Genomic DNA, 15,250 nt, shown 5'->3' on the forward strand with positions numbered 1-15,250 from the left:
TACAGTAATGAGTGATGAAGGTGTAACTTACTCCGATTTGCAACTTCAGCCATCATCTTAGCCACAGAGAAGGCAAAGACTTGAAACTCCTAAGAGAAAAGGTCTTTTGTGTTTCAGACATCAATGCATTTTGTGTTTTCTACACTTTATCTTAAATTGCACTTAAAATATGCAAAATTATGCATTATCATGCTTATATGCACACACACATAATTTAAATATTTTTCTTTTGTTTTAAAAGATTTTTTTTTGATGTAGACCATTTTTTTAAAAGTCTTTACTGAATTTGTTACAATACTGCTTCTGTTTTATGTTTTGGTTTTTTGGCCACAAGGCATGCGGGATCTTAGCTCCCCGACCAGGGATCTAACCCGCACCCCCTGCATTGGAAAGCGAAGTCTTAACCACTGTACCATCAGGGAAGTCCCTAAATGTTTTTCTTTTACTAAACAAGGAAAATAAGCACGTTTGAAGGAAAATTGACTTTTTCCCTATGAGAGTCCATAATTTTAACTATGTTGTAAACATTACATCAATATTTTTAGAATGAGTAAAATATTTGGGGATTGAAATATGTTATTTATCATTTTCTGTCATTTAAGATATCAATACTATATAATAGGATATTTGTGAAATAGAGAAGTGATAAAATGTAGAGGTAATTTCACTATTCTAACACAGTTGCTGTGACTTAGGGATTAATTTTCTTGTTTTCCTGATTTATATATTTGCTAACTTAGTGTGTTCAAAGTGTATCTTTTTCAAGTGTCATGCTTCTCACACACACTGCAGTGCTATTACTTTACTGGTATGTATGCCTATATGGACTTTGACTATCTTCCTATCATTTGAAATTTGCTTTAATTTGTATTTTCCCTGTTGCTAATTTGCATTCCTTGGATGTTTTAAATTAATAAGTGGAATGATTAGAAGTGTGCTGTGTATTAATGTGCTAGTTCTGTTTTGTCTTACATGAAATGGATATTCATGACTTTGGCTACGATGTATTATTTTTAACTAGGGCCTCAATTGGTTGCCTTCCAATTTTTTAGATTGTTAATTATTACAATGTTATTTATGATATACACATATACCATGTGGCTAATGATGAATTCATTAATTCAATTTTGCTTAATATATTGTTAACAATTTTTTAAAAGCCATTTTACACCTTATACACTCTGCCTGTTATGGATTCAGAAATTTCCTTTTTTTATTTCTCATGAACTATTCATCTTACTAGTGTATGTACTTCTTACCAATGTAGTTACCATTAGATTTGTATGGGAAGTCTAATGGTCTGGGAACACTTTATTGATGATATTATTAATTGTGTGTATATGCATAAGTATGTGTTAAATGACATACTTCACCATTGTTCTTGTTTTTCCATATGTCAAAACAGAATGAGTTAGAGTCATTATCCTGTCTTTTAACTTTACCTAACAATATTTCCTAGTTTTTCACTGCTTATAAAGTGCTTTTACATATGGAAATCAATTACAAATGAACTCCACAAGGTAAGTTTCTTTTTTACACCCAATATACAAACATAAGCAGAGACATGGTGGTTAAATGGCATGTTACAGACACTGGAGTCTGTAATTGTTGGAAGTCAGTCTTTACCTGTGAAGTTCAAGGCCTTTTCTTCCTCTGATGACTGTCAACTAACTCTTCAACAAGGAGCTGGATGTTTTTCTTTTTCTAGTTTTAACTAAATTTCTTAAAATACAACCTTTGCTATGTACCTCACTCAGGAAACTACAGCTAAGGATTGATGTATGTGATGGTAAATGTTTCATTTCACATTGTGAACACAAGAACCTATCAGTATTTCTTGAAATGTTAGTTGAAGATAATTTTGGCCCTCGGGTTTCACTGTTTATAAAGCAAAGGTCAAATTCTTTTCCAGATATTGGTGATGCATTCATGGCCATAAAGAAAAAATATGAGGGAAGAGTAGAGTAGTTTCTTACAGGTATTATTATTCTCAAAGTGCTACATAATTAATACGCAAAATTATAATTTACCAAAAAGAAAGAAAAAGGAGGTAACATGGGACATTAATTATATCACCAAAAATAACATAAGTAAAATTTGCACATAGCCCTTTTAAATTATTCTTACATATATATAATTATATGAGTGCATACATAAAAACATTAAAATAATACCATATATTACTTAAATAAACTTATTTTTTCTTTTAACAAAATGCAAGTTTACTCTATAACTTTTGTTTTCACATGATATAAAATGCTTACTTTCACTATTCTTTAAATATTGGACTGTCTGTAGTTTCAGCTTACCCTCTTGTCTTTCATATTTACATATACTCCCTACTGATTCACCTAGTCTTCTGGCTGTAAATATCATCTAACTGCTAATGACTCAAAATTTATATCAATCTTGGATTTCTGTGCTCGCTGTCATGATTACATAAATGTTTTGCACAAATTTGACATTTGAAGTGAAAGACATGGAATTCAGCCAGATGAATACAGGTTGGCCACAGGTCCACTGTTTTTCATTGATTCCACCTTGACAAGTAGGTTTAGATAATATTAAAGACACAGAAGAATGCAAAGTCAAGAAATTCAAGTTTAAGGAGTTTAAGAAGATATACATGTATTATCAAAGTTTGGAGCAAAGGCCTAGAGGATCTGAAAGGTAAAATCTGCTGTGTCACCTCTACTGAGAAGTCCATGGAGCAAGTTATTCATCTCAGATTCCATGTTTTCTATTCAGATTATGTTCTTATTTTCATTATGTACTTAGAAGTTTCAAATCTCTACTGAAATGTCCCATATGTTTATGCCAGTTTCCATCTTTCCCACTAGATGCTTTAACCTGTCAATCACTGTTATTTCAAATTCCCTGCCTAGAAATTACAACGGATCCATCTCCAGATCTGGTTTTTAATGTTTTATCTTTAAAAAATGTTCTACTCAGTGCAGAATTTATTGCTCAGACAGGTGGATTTTCTGTCCCTTTCACTGTGGCATCTGTCCTGTATTGGTAGATTTTGTGTGTGAGGCAATTTCCTCTCTCTCCCCCAGAGGAGGTCCTCTGCTCTGTACAATTTCAGGATCCTGGGCAGAAGATGGTTTTCTGTCCCTTCTCTAGAAGCAGGTGGTTTTTGCCTATTGTCAGTGCAGGGTACAGGGTGGGCTAGATTTCTACTTTTTCCTCCAGTAGCAGGTGAACTCTTCCTAGAATGGGTGAGGTGGTGGGTGGTGGAACATTTATTAATCCTTCCCCAGGGGCAGCTTGTTTTTATTGGGGTCCTGGAGTCTGGACACCCACGGCACCAGGTGGGTTTTATGTTTGTCCCTCAAGGACAGACATTAACCACCTTGTACATAGGCAGGGCTGAGAGCAGAGATGGTCCTCTCCAGATTTACCCACTACACCCACAAATTTTGGCAGATCCTGTAGACCCGCATCAGAGAGAGGGGGTTCTCTCAAGCTTCCCAGTGGAAGCCAACAGAGAATAATTGGCAGTTGGGTGTGAACTCCCATTAGTCTATGGCTACAAGAGATTCTAAAGTCTCATGATAGCTTGCTCTTAGCCTTGAAGATTTGTTGAAATTCTTCACTGTTTTATGACAGCCACTATTCCTCCTATGCTTTGCCAAAGGTGAAATAGAGTTTGTGTCCTGTCCTTCCAAGGAAGCGGGGCTTCACCTCTTTAGAATTCAAATCACCTCATCACTTTTTAAATTCAGCTGCTTCATTCCCTCAAAATGAGTTATGATTTTGTACATTACCTTCCTTTTCTGTATGTTTAGGATGTGAGCTATATTGTTGTATAGTTTACTGCACCTAAAACAGAAGAACTCTACATAAACATTTAGAAGCTGATGTCACAAGGTTTATTCATCTCTTTCTACAGATCATCTTAATCCATCTTCTTCATGGAAATTTGTTGCAGTGATTCTGTGGATCGTTTGCCTGGGGCTTCTTTCGTCTGTTGTATACTTAGCCATTGAGTGTAAGTCACAATGTGAAATAGAAGTTTGCTTTTCCATTACTCACACAGTGAAATCTTTTGAAAAGAGTACAGTGTTTTGATCATTTCTATTCCTTTACAAAGTATAATATTGTCTGTACCGAACTTAAGATAATTTCTTAGAGACACATCAAAATATTGTCCATTTTTTTGCATATCGTGAACATTACTTAATGCCTTACTATTTGTTCTCATGTTTCCTTTGCCAGAAATGCCTTTTTAAAATTTTTTACTCTATGAAAAACTTGCTTACACTGTTATCAGACCAATTTTTCTTTCTTCTGTGATCGATTGCTGTGTGAAGTTGCTGTACATATATTGTAATTTGATTTTTATGATTTTGACTCTGCTAATCCGACTCTGCAAATTTGAGTTATTTGAAGCAAGTGATGTTTCATTAATCATTTTTGTATTTCCAAATTCAGTACAATGTCTTACACATAAGAATGTATCCAGTTATTTTTCTTTTCGAGTTTAAAACTGACCTTTCTGAATTCTCTTCAATGAATAAGAAGTCATTTCAATCAGAAGGATGTCCAGGAAATATCTCCTCTAACAAGGAAGTAAATAAAACAGGTAATTTTGGAAGAGTCCCTGAGTCATAATTTTATTGCAGGAGAGAAGTGATAATTAACTATTTTGCTTGATACATGTAAATGTATATGAGTCAAATCTACTTGTATGTCAAAGAGTATTTCTCTTGTAGTCCTCTGTATACACTCAAAATGATGACACTATCAAATGATGACCTAAAGTTAAATAAAATACTTTGACAAGGTATCTGTTTTGGGATATCTATATATAATTTCATTTATGTATCTCTTATTTTCTAATTTTTGAAACTTACAGCTTTTTAAAAATAAATATGTACATGTTTTATTTTCATTGTGAAGACAAAGAACATTATGTTGACAATTTTAACAGTTATATATACTGGATATATTTCCTGATACATTTCTAATTTTGTCATTAAAAAATTGTTTCCCAATATGCATCTTATGAGTCTTGAAGACCAAAATGTTTTCAAAGAAGTGAGTTATTAATTTAAGATAAATTTACTACTAAATTTAAGTGCACACAGTCTATAATGTAAAAATCAGAAGACTTTTTATTTGTAGACAGTAGATTTGCTATGTCCATTTACTGGATGTGATTTGCACTGATGGAAGTCATTCAGTTATATTCTAATTTTTTAATAGTTTGGAAATATCCTACTTGTTCAAACAACTGGCATCAGTATGGAGAAAACTGCTACTTTTATTAAAGAAACACACTTCCTTAGAAAGAATGTCACCATTATTGCACTGATTTAGATTCAAGATTTCTTAAGTTGAATATTGAAGAAGAGATGGTAAAGACAAGATTTTTGTTTCATAAATTTCAGTATCAGAAAATTTTAGAATGACAGCAGTCACTCGAGTTTTATATTCTTCTGAACTACCTTCCATATCATAGTCGCAGAAATCTTTGCAATTTGTAATTTTGAATGTGTACTTCAATAACACCTGAGTGGTTTTCCCCAGCACTTGGGGTAAAGTACAAATAACATGTAGATAAGGTCACTTGTGATCTGATTTCTACCAATTTCTCTGGCTTCCTCTGCTGTTAAGGACTCTCCATAACACAGCTCTAAGGGAAGTGTGCCATGGTCTCCAGCAGTATTAAAGTTATTTAAATTCATCTTGGTCCCCCTATGCTCTTTTATGCCCTTTTTCCATTTACCTGTGACAAATTTTATCTCCTTCACCTCCCATCCCAATCTGTTGTCTCTCGGTTAATACATCCTCATTTTTAAGATTTTAGCTTATTAGACGATCCCCTTGGAAAATATTTTTGGTTCACTAAAACCTGTTAAAATCCCCTGTTAATTCTTCTCCTTTGATCTTGTATTTCTGTTCTTGTAGCATATGTCACTTCTCATCACATAAGTTCATTGAATATTGTTCAATTTTTCAGTGCCTAATTTAAGCAACTACAGTTTTAAGACTTTTTGCTCACTTTTACAACCCATAACTTAAGAAAATGCCTAGAATATAATGTGTACTAAAAAAATTGCTCAGTGAATAAATGAGTCATTAGCTCTGGACATGCAGCCTATGGCTGAAGAATTTATGGTTAATCCTTCCAGATTCTCTTGATATAAAGAACAGAGAATCCAAAAGGAAGTTTACATGAAATATGAGCATTTAAACTATTATATTCCTCCTTTTCAAGGAAAGCTCTACTTTCTGATTTATTTTCCTCTTCTTCTCTGCAGAATTTTATAATAAAATTGTCAAAAATGCAATGTGGTATGCAAAAAGAAAAGTTTTCAATCAGTTTATACTACAACAACCAACAACTGAAATGTGTTTGGCTAGATGGCACACAACTTACCCTGAACAAGAAAGTCTCTTGCTGTTTTAAAATTTCAGTAAAGAGTAATATTATTTTCTTCTAAATCTAAATAGTTAGTGTGGATATGGACAGATGTTAGATTTCATAACAGGTGTAGCCATAATAAATCAACAAGGAAACGACAGGAAAGATGGAAAGAAGGGAGTAAAATACTAAATTTTATACTAAGCTAAATATTTTACTTTCAAAACTCATTTAGGTTGCTGATTGAGTTATTACCATTCTGCATTTTACTAAAAGGTAATTGAATAAGTAAACTGGCATGAGATTACAAAGTGAGTACGTATCAGATTTGTCATTTTAACTTCAATATAGTTTGACTCCAAGACGTGCACATAATGAAATTTTCTGAAAGTGTGCTCTCTGCTTCTCTAGGACTCTCTCAGTGTAGTTTGTATTAGTTTGTTGTCATAACAAATCACCAGAAACTGGGTGGCTTAAAACAACAGAGGTTAATTCTCTCATGGTTCAGGAGAGCAGAAGTTTGAAATGGATCTTGGTAGAGTTGGTTCCTCTGGAAGATCCTTTGTCTTGAAGGAGCTAGCTGAACTTTTCCAGGGAGAAAACTGTTATTGATGATTAAAAACAATTTTTTGTACTGTATATACTGTAGAACTTGTGTATCAAAATGCTAATGTATAAAGGAAATCTAGTAAACCTCTGTGAAAAGACAAGGTATTCTGGCAATCCTTGGCTTCATTCAAAGACAGTCAGCCTTGACTGTCTGACTGCGCCTACCGAATCCTCGGGTCCAACCAACCATGCAGATACAGAGGGATGACTGTACTATTCCACTTTATATGAGGGATTTGAGCATCTGTGGATTTTGATATCCTCAGGGGTCCTGGAACCAATCCCACCCCCCCACACATACCCTGGAGACAAAGGGATGATTGTCTATACCTCCAACTTCCATTGCTCCTTCTCTGCATCTCTGTGTGTCTATTGCTCTCTTATGAGGATATTCTCATGGATTTAGAGCACAATCCAATACGGTTTCATTGTCATCCTAAACGTAATTACATCTACAAAGAACCTATTTCCAAATAAGGTCACAATTTGAGGTTCTGGGGGGACATGAATTTTAGTGGGACCCTATTCAACCTACTATGTACGTACAAAAAAGAAGATTTCTAGGCCTCAATTCAGATGATTTTATTAGGCTATCTGGAAGTGGGAGGTATAACATAACATTCTAGTGTACACACACAATGTGTGTGAAAGCCAGTTTAGCAAGACCATGGGAAATACTGCATTACTGATACCCTGCTTCCCCAGTTTTAAATTCCACAGTTAAATCCAGTAAGTAATTGATAGTACAGGCTCTGAAGCTAAACCACTTGGATTTATGTCTTGGTTCTGCCACTTGGATCATCTTAGTCTTGTTATTCAAACATTCTGTGTTTAAGTTTCTATTCCATCATCTATAAAATGTGATGAATAATAGAACCCACTTCATAGGGTGATTGTGAAAATACACTAATTGATCAATTTAAACATGTGAAAAGTTTCTGGCACATAAGTACTCAACAAAGTTATTATCTGACCTTCTTCCTCTTCTTTCCCTTCCTTCCTCAGATCTTAATAGTAAATTAGTGTCAAATAAATTTTTAAATAGATGAATATAATTTAAAAATATGATTTCTACCATGAAATGTTATGAATAAAATATGCAAGATTTCTCCCAATATATCCACACTTAACAGACATGACTTTCTAACATAATTTGTGTTCAAATTAAGACTTTGGATTTGCTTCAAATTCTGAGTGATTAAATATTCATTTCTAATTGTTGCACTTAATATATTAAATGTATCCCTTTTTCAGGAATTATAGCATATATTTCATTAAACCTTTACAAATTGCTCTGATTCTCATTTACATATTCAAATATTTGATCTTTTCAAACTATTTCCTAGACTTATTAGTATAGAGGAGTCTGATCTTTACTCTGGAGCAAGGTAAACTTTTCCAGGAAAGAATGAATTATGATTAACAACAATTTTTTGTACTGTATATACAGTAGAATGTGTTTATCAAAACACTAATGTATAAAAGAAATATAGCAAACTCCACTGAAAATGGAAGATACTCTGAAATTGCCTGAGGTCACAGAGATGAAAGCCAGAATTAAAGGCATTGTTAGCATCCCAATTCTAGATTTAATATTAAATTTTGGATGACAATGTATTCATTATTTGTATTGTTAGAGAACTGGGAAATGACATATCTGCTTTTTTGTAAGTATGTCAAAATATTATGAATTTTAAAAGTATAATTGATATATAAAGCAATTTCAGCATTTAATGGAAAGTATTTTCTCTTCTAGGCTTCAAGTTTCAGGACATGAGAATACTAATAATAAATGTGTACACATAAAATATGGCCAGATAGTTGCTGAAGATTGCCATAGTAATGGCTATTGTATCTGTAAGAAGAAAATATATTCAGATTAGATAAAATACATTAGAAAGAATAAAAGAAAATGGACACCTGAGATTTCCCAGTGTGATGACTTCAACTGTGTGAAATATTTACTTAGCTAAAAGTAGATGTCATTAAACATTGAAGTTATATATTATTCTTTAACTTTAATTCATTAATTTGTAACAGAATAAATACAATAAACAATATTTTAATAACATTGGGTAATTCAAAGAAAATAAAGAATGTGAAGGAACATTATTGAGATAGAAGTATTTAGGAAACCCCTCCATTACTGGGACAGAGGTATTAAATCAGTCAAGTTTTAAGATGTTCAGGTCTTCCAGTACTTTCAAAATAAATTTTGTCGCTTTAGTTTCATACTTTTGTTTAGTTTTATAAAAGACACCAGTCTTTCTTTGCCTCATTATGGTCATCTGTGAGAAGAATGAATGGTCAGGGTAAGACAAAATTGTCTGATAAAATGAATCTTAAAGAAAAATTTACATTTTTGATAAGCTAGAAAATAATGCTTTAAAAGTAGTTATAGAGAGCCAGGAGATGTTAAAACTTTGTTAGCCACAAAAAGTACACAGAGTGAAAATGGATAGTCTCCACTGGAGTGGAATAAATAGAGTTTGCTTCATTCAAAAACAAGAATTTTTTTCCTGCCATTGGTCAGGCACTGAGCTTCAAGTGCTGGAGATCCACTGTTGTACAAATTAGAGAATTATGTCTACTTTCGTGGAGCTTTCAAACTAAAGGAGAGGACAGACAGTAAAGTAATCACATTGATAAATACAAAATATAAATAAAATCAGTTCTTGTAAAAGGGGGAAAAGATAGTTATCAGAGTAGAGTAAAGAATTTGATCTAGACTGAGAATTTAGTGAAGACCTTCCTGATATGGAGAGAGCTGAGGAATGAATAATTTTATTAACAAAAGAGGAAAGGGATCCAGGAGATAAGAGTACTGCACAGAGAAAAAGAAACAACCAAACAGCAGGTGGAATGAAGAGCAGGGTGGCTGGATCCCAGAGTTGGAAAGGGAAAATGGTCTGATATAATCCTAGAGGAGGAAAAAAACCAGAAAACACAGAGCTTTGAAAACTGTGAGAAGGACTTGACTTCTTCAGGGTATTTTCAATCATTAAACTCATCCAAGTTTTCTATCTATTATAAGATATAATAGAACAGGGAATCCAAATCGATACACAATCACAAACAGGGTTGCTAAAACTACTAGATAACATGGGGCCACAGACAAAAATGAGACACCAAAGGAGCACAACTCCTCTAAAAGAAATACAGCAAAATAAAATTTCTAGTTCATACAAAAAACAATGGCACAGATTTAACAAAAACTTAACCATAGTCATTCTAAGAAATCTTCAGTGAAATGAAGGAGAATATTGGTAATATACAGCAGGGACTCAAAAGGCACATTTCTGTTTCCAGATATAATGTAGTAGATTTAAAAAGTCAAAACAGGAAAAGAAGGATTCTTTAAAAAGTTTTTAAATGCATTTTTTGTTGTTGTTTTGTTTTGTTTTTGTGGTATGCGGGCCTCTCACTGTTGTGGCCTCTCCCATTGCGGAGCACAGGCTCCGGACGCGCAGGCTCAGCGGCCATGGCTCACGGGCCCAGCCGCTCCGCGGCATGTGGTATCTTCGCGGACCGGGGCACGAACCCGTGTCCCCTGCATCGGCAGGCAGACTCTCAACCACTGCGCCACCAGGGAAGCCCTAAAATAAGTTAATTCTTAATGTGTAATGAAATATAACATTAAAATAAAGACACTATCATGAAAAAGACAGGGATCTAGGGCATTAGACATGTTTAATTCACAGAGCCACGTTTACTAAGTTAATAATTTCACAAATTGCAAGAAGAAAAAAAGAAACAAAGAAAGAAACGGAGAAAGAGAGACAGAAAGAAAGAGGGAGAGGGAGGGAGGGAGGAAGACAAAGAATATTAACAAAACCTGGTGTGGGTATTTTAAAAAGTAAAAGAAAATGAAATGCATCTTGTATCAATAATGTAAATCATGTAGTAAAGTTCTTTATAGTGAAGGACTTACAAAGAATAAAATAGTAGGTTCTAAAATTTTAGGAAAAAGACAAGTAAAGAATCTCGCCTCTGAACAACACGAGTGAAAAATAATTTTTTTTGAAATAATCACTACTGAATATGTAAGAGCCTTTTATAAATGAAATGTGAATATGAATTACCTTTTACACCTAAAATTAAACTAAAACTTTTTTTAGTTTATACATACAATATGTAATTTAATTTAAACTTCATTATTAAGTATGTGGAAAATGTGGGTATTATTTTATTTATTATTTATGTATTATTTAGGTAAATATTTATTATTATTTTATGGGTGAAGAAATTAAATCTTAGAGGCGGCCAAAATCATACTGCTTATTCAGTATAAACCTATCACCTATGAGTAATTTATAATACTTTTAGTTAAAAAAGCACTTTCAAATTTATGTCACTTGAGTTGAATATCATAGAAATCCACTAAGGTAAATATGGCATGTCTTATATCTCTATTTAATAGAAAAGGAAACGTAAGTCCATAGAGGCTGTTATTGTCCCAGATCTCAAAGCTAGAGACTGGTAAAATTTTGATTAAAACCCAGTTCTAACTCCAAATACTAAGGCTGTTATCTCAAATTGTGAGATACATTCCTTTAAGTAGTTATTGAAATGAAGGAGGAAAAAACCTTTCAAGTTTTTGAAGCAAGGATTTAAAATATAACATGACCATAATATAAAATGAACATAAGTGAATCATAGTAAATTACTTTTCTATGACTTATATGCTTGTATCAAATTCTGGGTATCTTAAAATTGTACAGAAAGACCAAACTACATTTATGTGGAAAGTACGTACCCATGCTGTGATGGGCCCATGGATCTCGGACCAACCCCATCATAGAATTATGACTGCCCATCTATCCCACAGATGAATCCAAATTCTTCATTTTTTACAAAGGATTACTGAATAAAATAAAAATGTGAATTTTTTTCCTGTTTCCTCTCCTTGGGGTGAGTTGATATATTTAGATTAGAAAAGTGAGAATACAGAAAAATTTCACCCATGCAGACATGAAAAAGGAAAGAATGGAAATGAGAATTCATATAGAGCCAGGTAAAATTACTTTAAAATTTTCTCTTGCTATAAAATAAAAAACAAAATGTTAAAAAATGTAATAGCTGTTTTTAGTTCACCTACACTAAGATACTTAAAGATGTTTTTCATCACTGATAGTGAATGATAACACACACAGTTTTTTATTTACAGTCGTCTTATTTTATTTGGTGGTAACTTTATTGGTGGTATTGCTTTCTTTGCAAGGTAAGTCTGGGTAGGATATATGAATTTTTGTTGAATGAGTTTTTCTAGTATACTTTAATTAAAGTTCTGTCCATATCGTTGTCATCATTTACAAGTTGTCATCATTAGCAAAACTAATCTCACATTTGTTAATATAGTAACATCTTAACATTGCCTAGCAGAGCTCTCAGGAAAAAATAAAAGGTGTTTAATAAATGTGCATAGTGCTTAGATTTTTTAAAATATAAACTGTTTTACATTTGATCATGATAGTTGGAAACAATGAAAATAATTTGTTTCATTTTGAAAGTAAGGTTGTGTGTCACATCTTATAGTAATATCATAACTTCTGATTCTTCAATAAGTATATCCTACTTACCTATCATTAAATAAAGTGGAGCAGAATATACCTCAGAAGTAACAAGTATTCATTGCCTTCAGTAAGTCAATTCAAATACTTAAGAAACAATTAGAATTACCTTATAGCACATATATTTTTAGAAATTTTCTTGAGGTTAGAACCTCAAGAGTTTCTTATTTATTGAACAATAGTTGTTAGAAACACACATACAAACACACACAGACACACACCTGATTAGAGAAGGAAGGTCATGATTCTTGTGGATAAGAGCCTCCTGAAAAAATTAGACACGTCCTGAGTTCCTGATTTAGATTTGATACTAGCAATATCCAGTCAATTCTGATCCCTGAAAAGGATATGACAAGTGTTATTCTAATCTCATCTTTCTGTTGAAAAAGCATAGCACAAACCACAGTGCTTCGGCCTCTTACTACACAGAAAATTTCCCTTTTTGGTGGAATAAATGTTAGGTCCTAACATCACTTTATGACTTAAAAATGGTGAATTCAGTGATAAGAAGTCACCAGAGTTTTAAGAAACAAATGGTGGGATCACATAATCTCTTTCTGAATTTTTTTCAAAAGTGAAAAACTTGTAATAAAATATGGTTATAAGTACTTTGTGGAAAAAATAGAGAAAAAATTAAACTTCTTAATCATTTTGTGCATAGGCTTTTATAAGTTTGAGTGGAATTAAGTATGCTGTATCATATAAGCTGAAACAACAGAGAGATAGCTTTCATATATATACTACATAGGTACATGTATATGCATACATATGTATATATGCATATGTGTGTATTTATATGACCTTTTAATAATGAAAATATAAGTGTATACAAGATAAAAATTCCATGATGAATCATCATATGCCTAATTTAAATAATTATCAACTTATGGCCAATATTATTTCATTTATGATGTATGTGAGTGTCTCAGATCTACCTCTGCTCCTAAATAGGGCTCTTTTCTCCTTCTTCCTTGTGTACACCACTCATTATATTACTCTCTCTTTTTTGCTCAGAACAATAGCACCAAATCCCTTACCAGAATAGTAACATAATCAACTAATGTCTTAATGCTCTCATTTTTAGCTATTTATAATTTTTGTTATATTAAGAAATGATGACAGCCAAAAGGAGTTTAAATAGACTGAATGACTAAAAGTAGCATGGTATCCTGGATGGCATAATGGAAGAGAAAATGGATATTAGGTAAAAACTAAAGAAATACAAGTAAAGTATGTTCATTAATAATAATATATCAAGTATCAGTTCATTCATTGTGAAAAATGCACCATGCTAATGTAAGCTGTTAATAATAAGAGAAACTGGACACTGGGTGTATGGGAACACTCTGTACTACTTTTGCACTTTTTCTGTAAATTTAAGACTATTCTAAGATAAAAAGTTTATTTAAAAATAAGTATTGGTGCTTCTTTATAATGTTATATTCTACAGAATAGTAATAATCATTATCTTTATTATTATTATAAATTAGATGGGGCAATTTGAAAAAGAAAACCAAAAAATGACTCTAAAGGGAAACAGCTTAAGAAGGAGTCATTCAAATGAACTTTCACTGAACATGCGCTTCTGAAAACAGAACTTCAACCAGTAAATCCACAACCTATTCAGTCAATAAGAGAATTATCAAGCAATAATTTTTAGTCAATAGAACAATTACATAGACACTGTAACTATTTACTATGTACAATATGTGTGAGATAATTTAACATAGGTAAAAGTCAATTCTGCAAAGTTTGATAAAGCTATAATAATTTTTATGAAATCAATACATTATTTAAAATCTTCCTATAGGGATAACACAAAAGCCAAATTTTTTTTTTTTTTTTTTTTTTTTTGCGGTACGCGGGCCCCTCACTGCCGTGGCCTCACCCGTTGCGGAGCACAGGCTCTGGTCGCGCACGCTCACGGACCCAGCCGCTCCGCGGCACGTGGGATCCTCCCGGACCGGGGCACGAACCCGCGTCCCCTGCATCGGCAGGCGGACCCTCAACCACCGCGCCACCAGGGAAACCCAAGCCAAATATTTTTACAGGAGAGAAATAATAAACTTTCAAGGAAGAAATAATTAAAACATATAAACTTTCCTAAACTATAGGGGAGAAAGGAATTGTTGCTATTTTTTTTCACTACGACTACAGTTGTGTTGATGTCCAAATTAGGTGAGAATGTGTTAACAGGAAAAGGAAAAGTCAATCTTACTGTGAAAATTGTCACAAAATCCTAAAACAGTACCAAACCAAATCAAACAGTACATAAAACTGTCTAGTCTATAGATGACCAAATTGAGTTTATTTCAGCGTTGTAATAATAATTTTATTTTGGAACAAAAATTGTTAAATGAAATTTGCTCCAAACAGTAGATTAAAGAAATAGAAGATGAATATATCCAGATGGAATGCATATTTATTATAATTCAATAGCTTTTCATGATAAAAACAATCTTTAGCATATATATCAGAATCTGTATAAACATCATTCTTAACCTTGAGGTATTCGTAGCTTTTTAGAAAATCATTAAGACAAAATGATAATAATACCACTTCTTTTCAATATCATTGAGGAGATTCTCCAGCACATTTAAGACCACCATAGGAAATAAAAAGAAAAGGACTTAAAAAATTTTTTTGCTGATGATATATTTATCCACATAGAACATAAAAAAATAATTTAATGACCAGT

At 32.8% G+C, this 15,250-nt stretch overlaps 1 protein-coding gene and 1 pseudogene across 3 annotated transcripts in view; one reads left to right on the plus strand and one right to left on the minus strand.

Moving 5' to 3' along the window:
* Positions 1–7: 7 nt before the first annotated feature.
* Positions 8–14,422, plus strand: LOC149747947 (natural killer cells antigen CD94-like; annotated as a pseudogene). Its single transcript, XR_016394869.1, has 6 exons — positions 8–101; positions 3,896–3,992; positions 4,515–4,588; positions 5,212–5,363; positions 6,270–6,397; positions 8,739–14,422. The product of XR_016394869.1 is annotated as a natural killer cells antigen CD94-like (transcript).
* LOC111176758 (NKG2-A/NKG2-B type II integral membrane protein-like) overlaps positions 4,469–15,250 on the minus strand; it is a 31,053-nt gene continuing 20,271 nt past the window's right edge. The window contains exons 7-8 of one of the 2 annotated variants that reach the window (XR_002645141.2): positions 12,774–12,889; positions 4,469–9,270 (exon numbers count right to left, since the gene is read on the minus strand). Coding sequence is in view for 1 of the 2 variants with exons in the window: in XM_022577571.3 (XP_022433279.1) it covers positions 12,877–12,889 (13 nt within the window). In the remaining variant the exon portion in view is untranslated. Of the gene's footprint in view, positions 12,890–15,250 lie in introns of both variants that reach the window. The other variant, XM_022577571.3, reaches the window with a different exon arrangement.

The sequence above is a fragment of the Delphinapterus leucas genome, chromosome 11, assembly GCF_059928025.1.
Source record: "Delphinapterus leucas isolate spDelLeu-1000000601 "Yukka" chromosome 11, BTC_Dleu_Yukka2, whole genome shotgun sequence".
Lineage (NCBI taxonomy): Eukaryota > Metazoa > Chordata > Mammalia > Artiodactyla > Monodontidae > Delphinapterus > Delphinapterus leucas.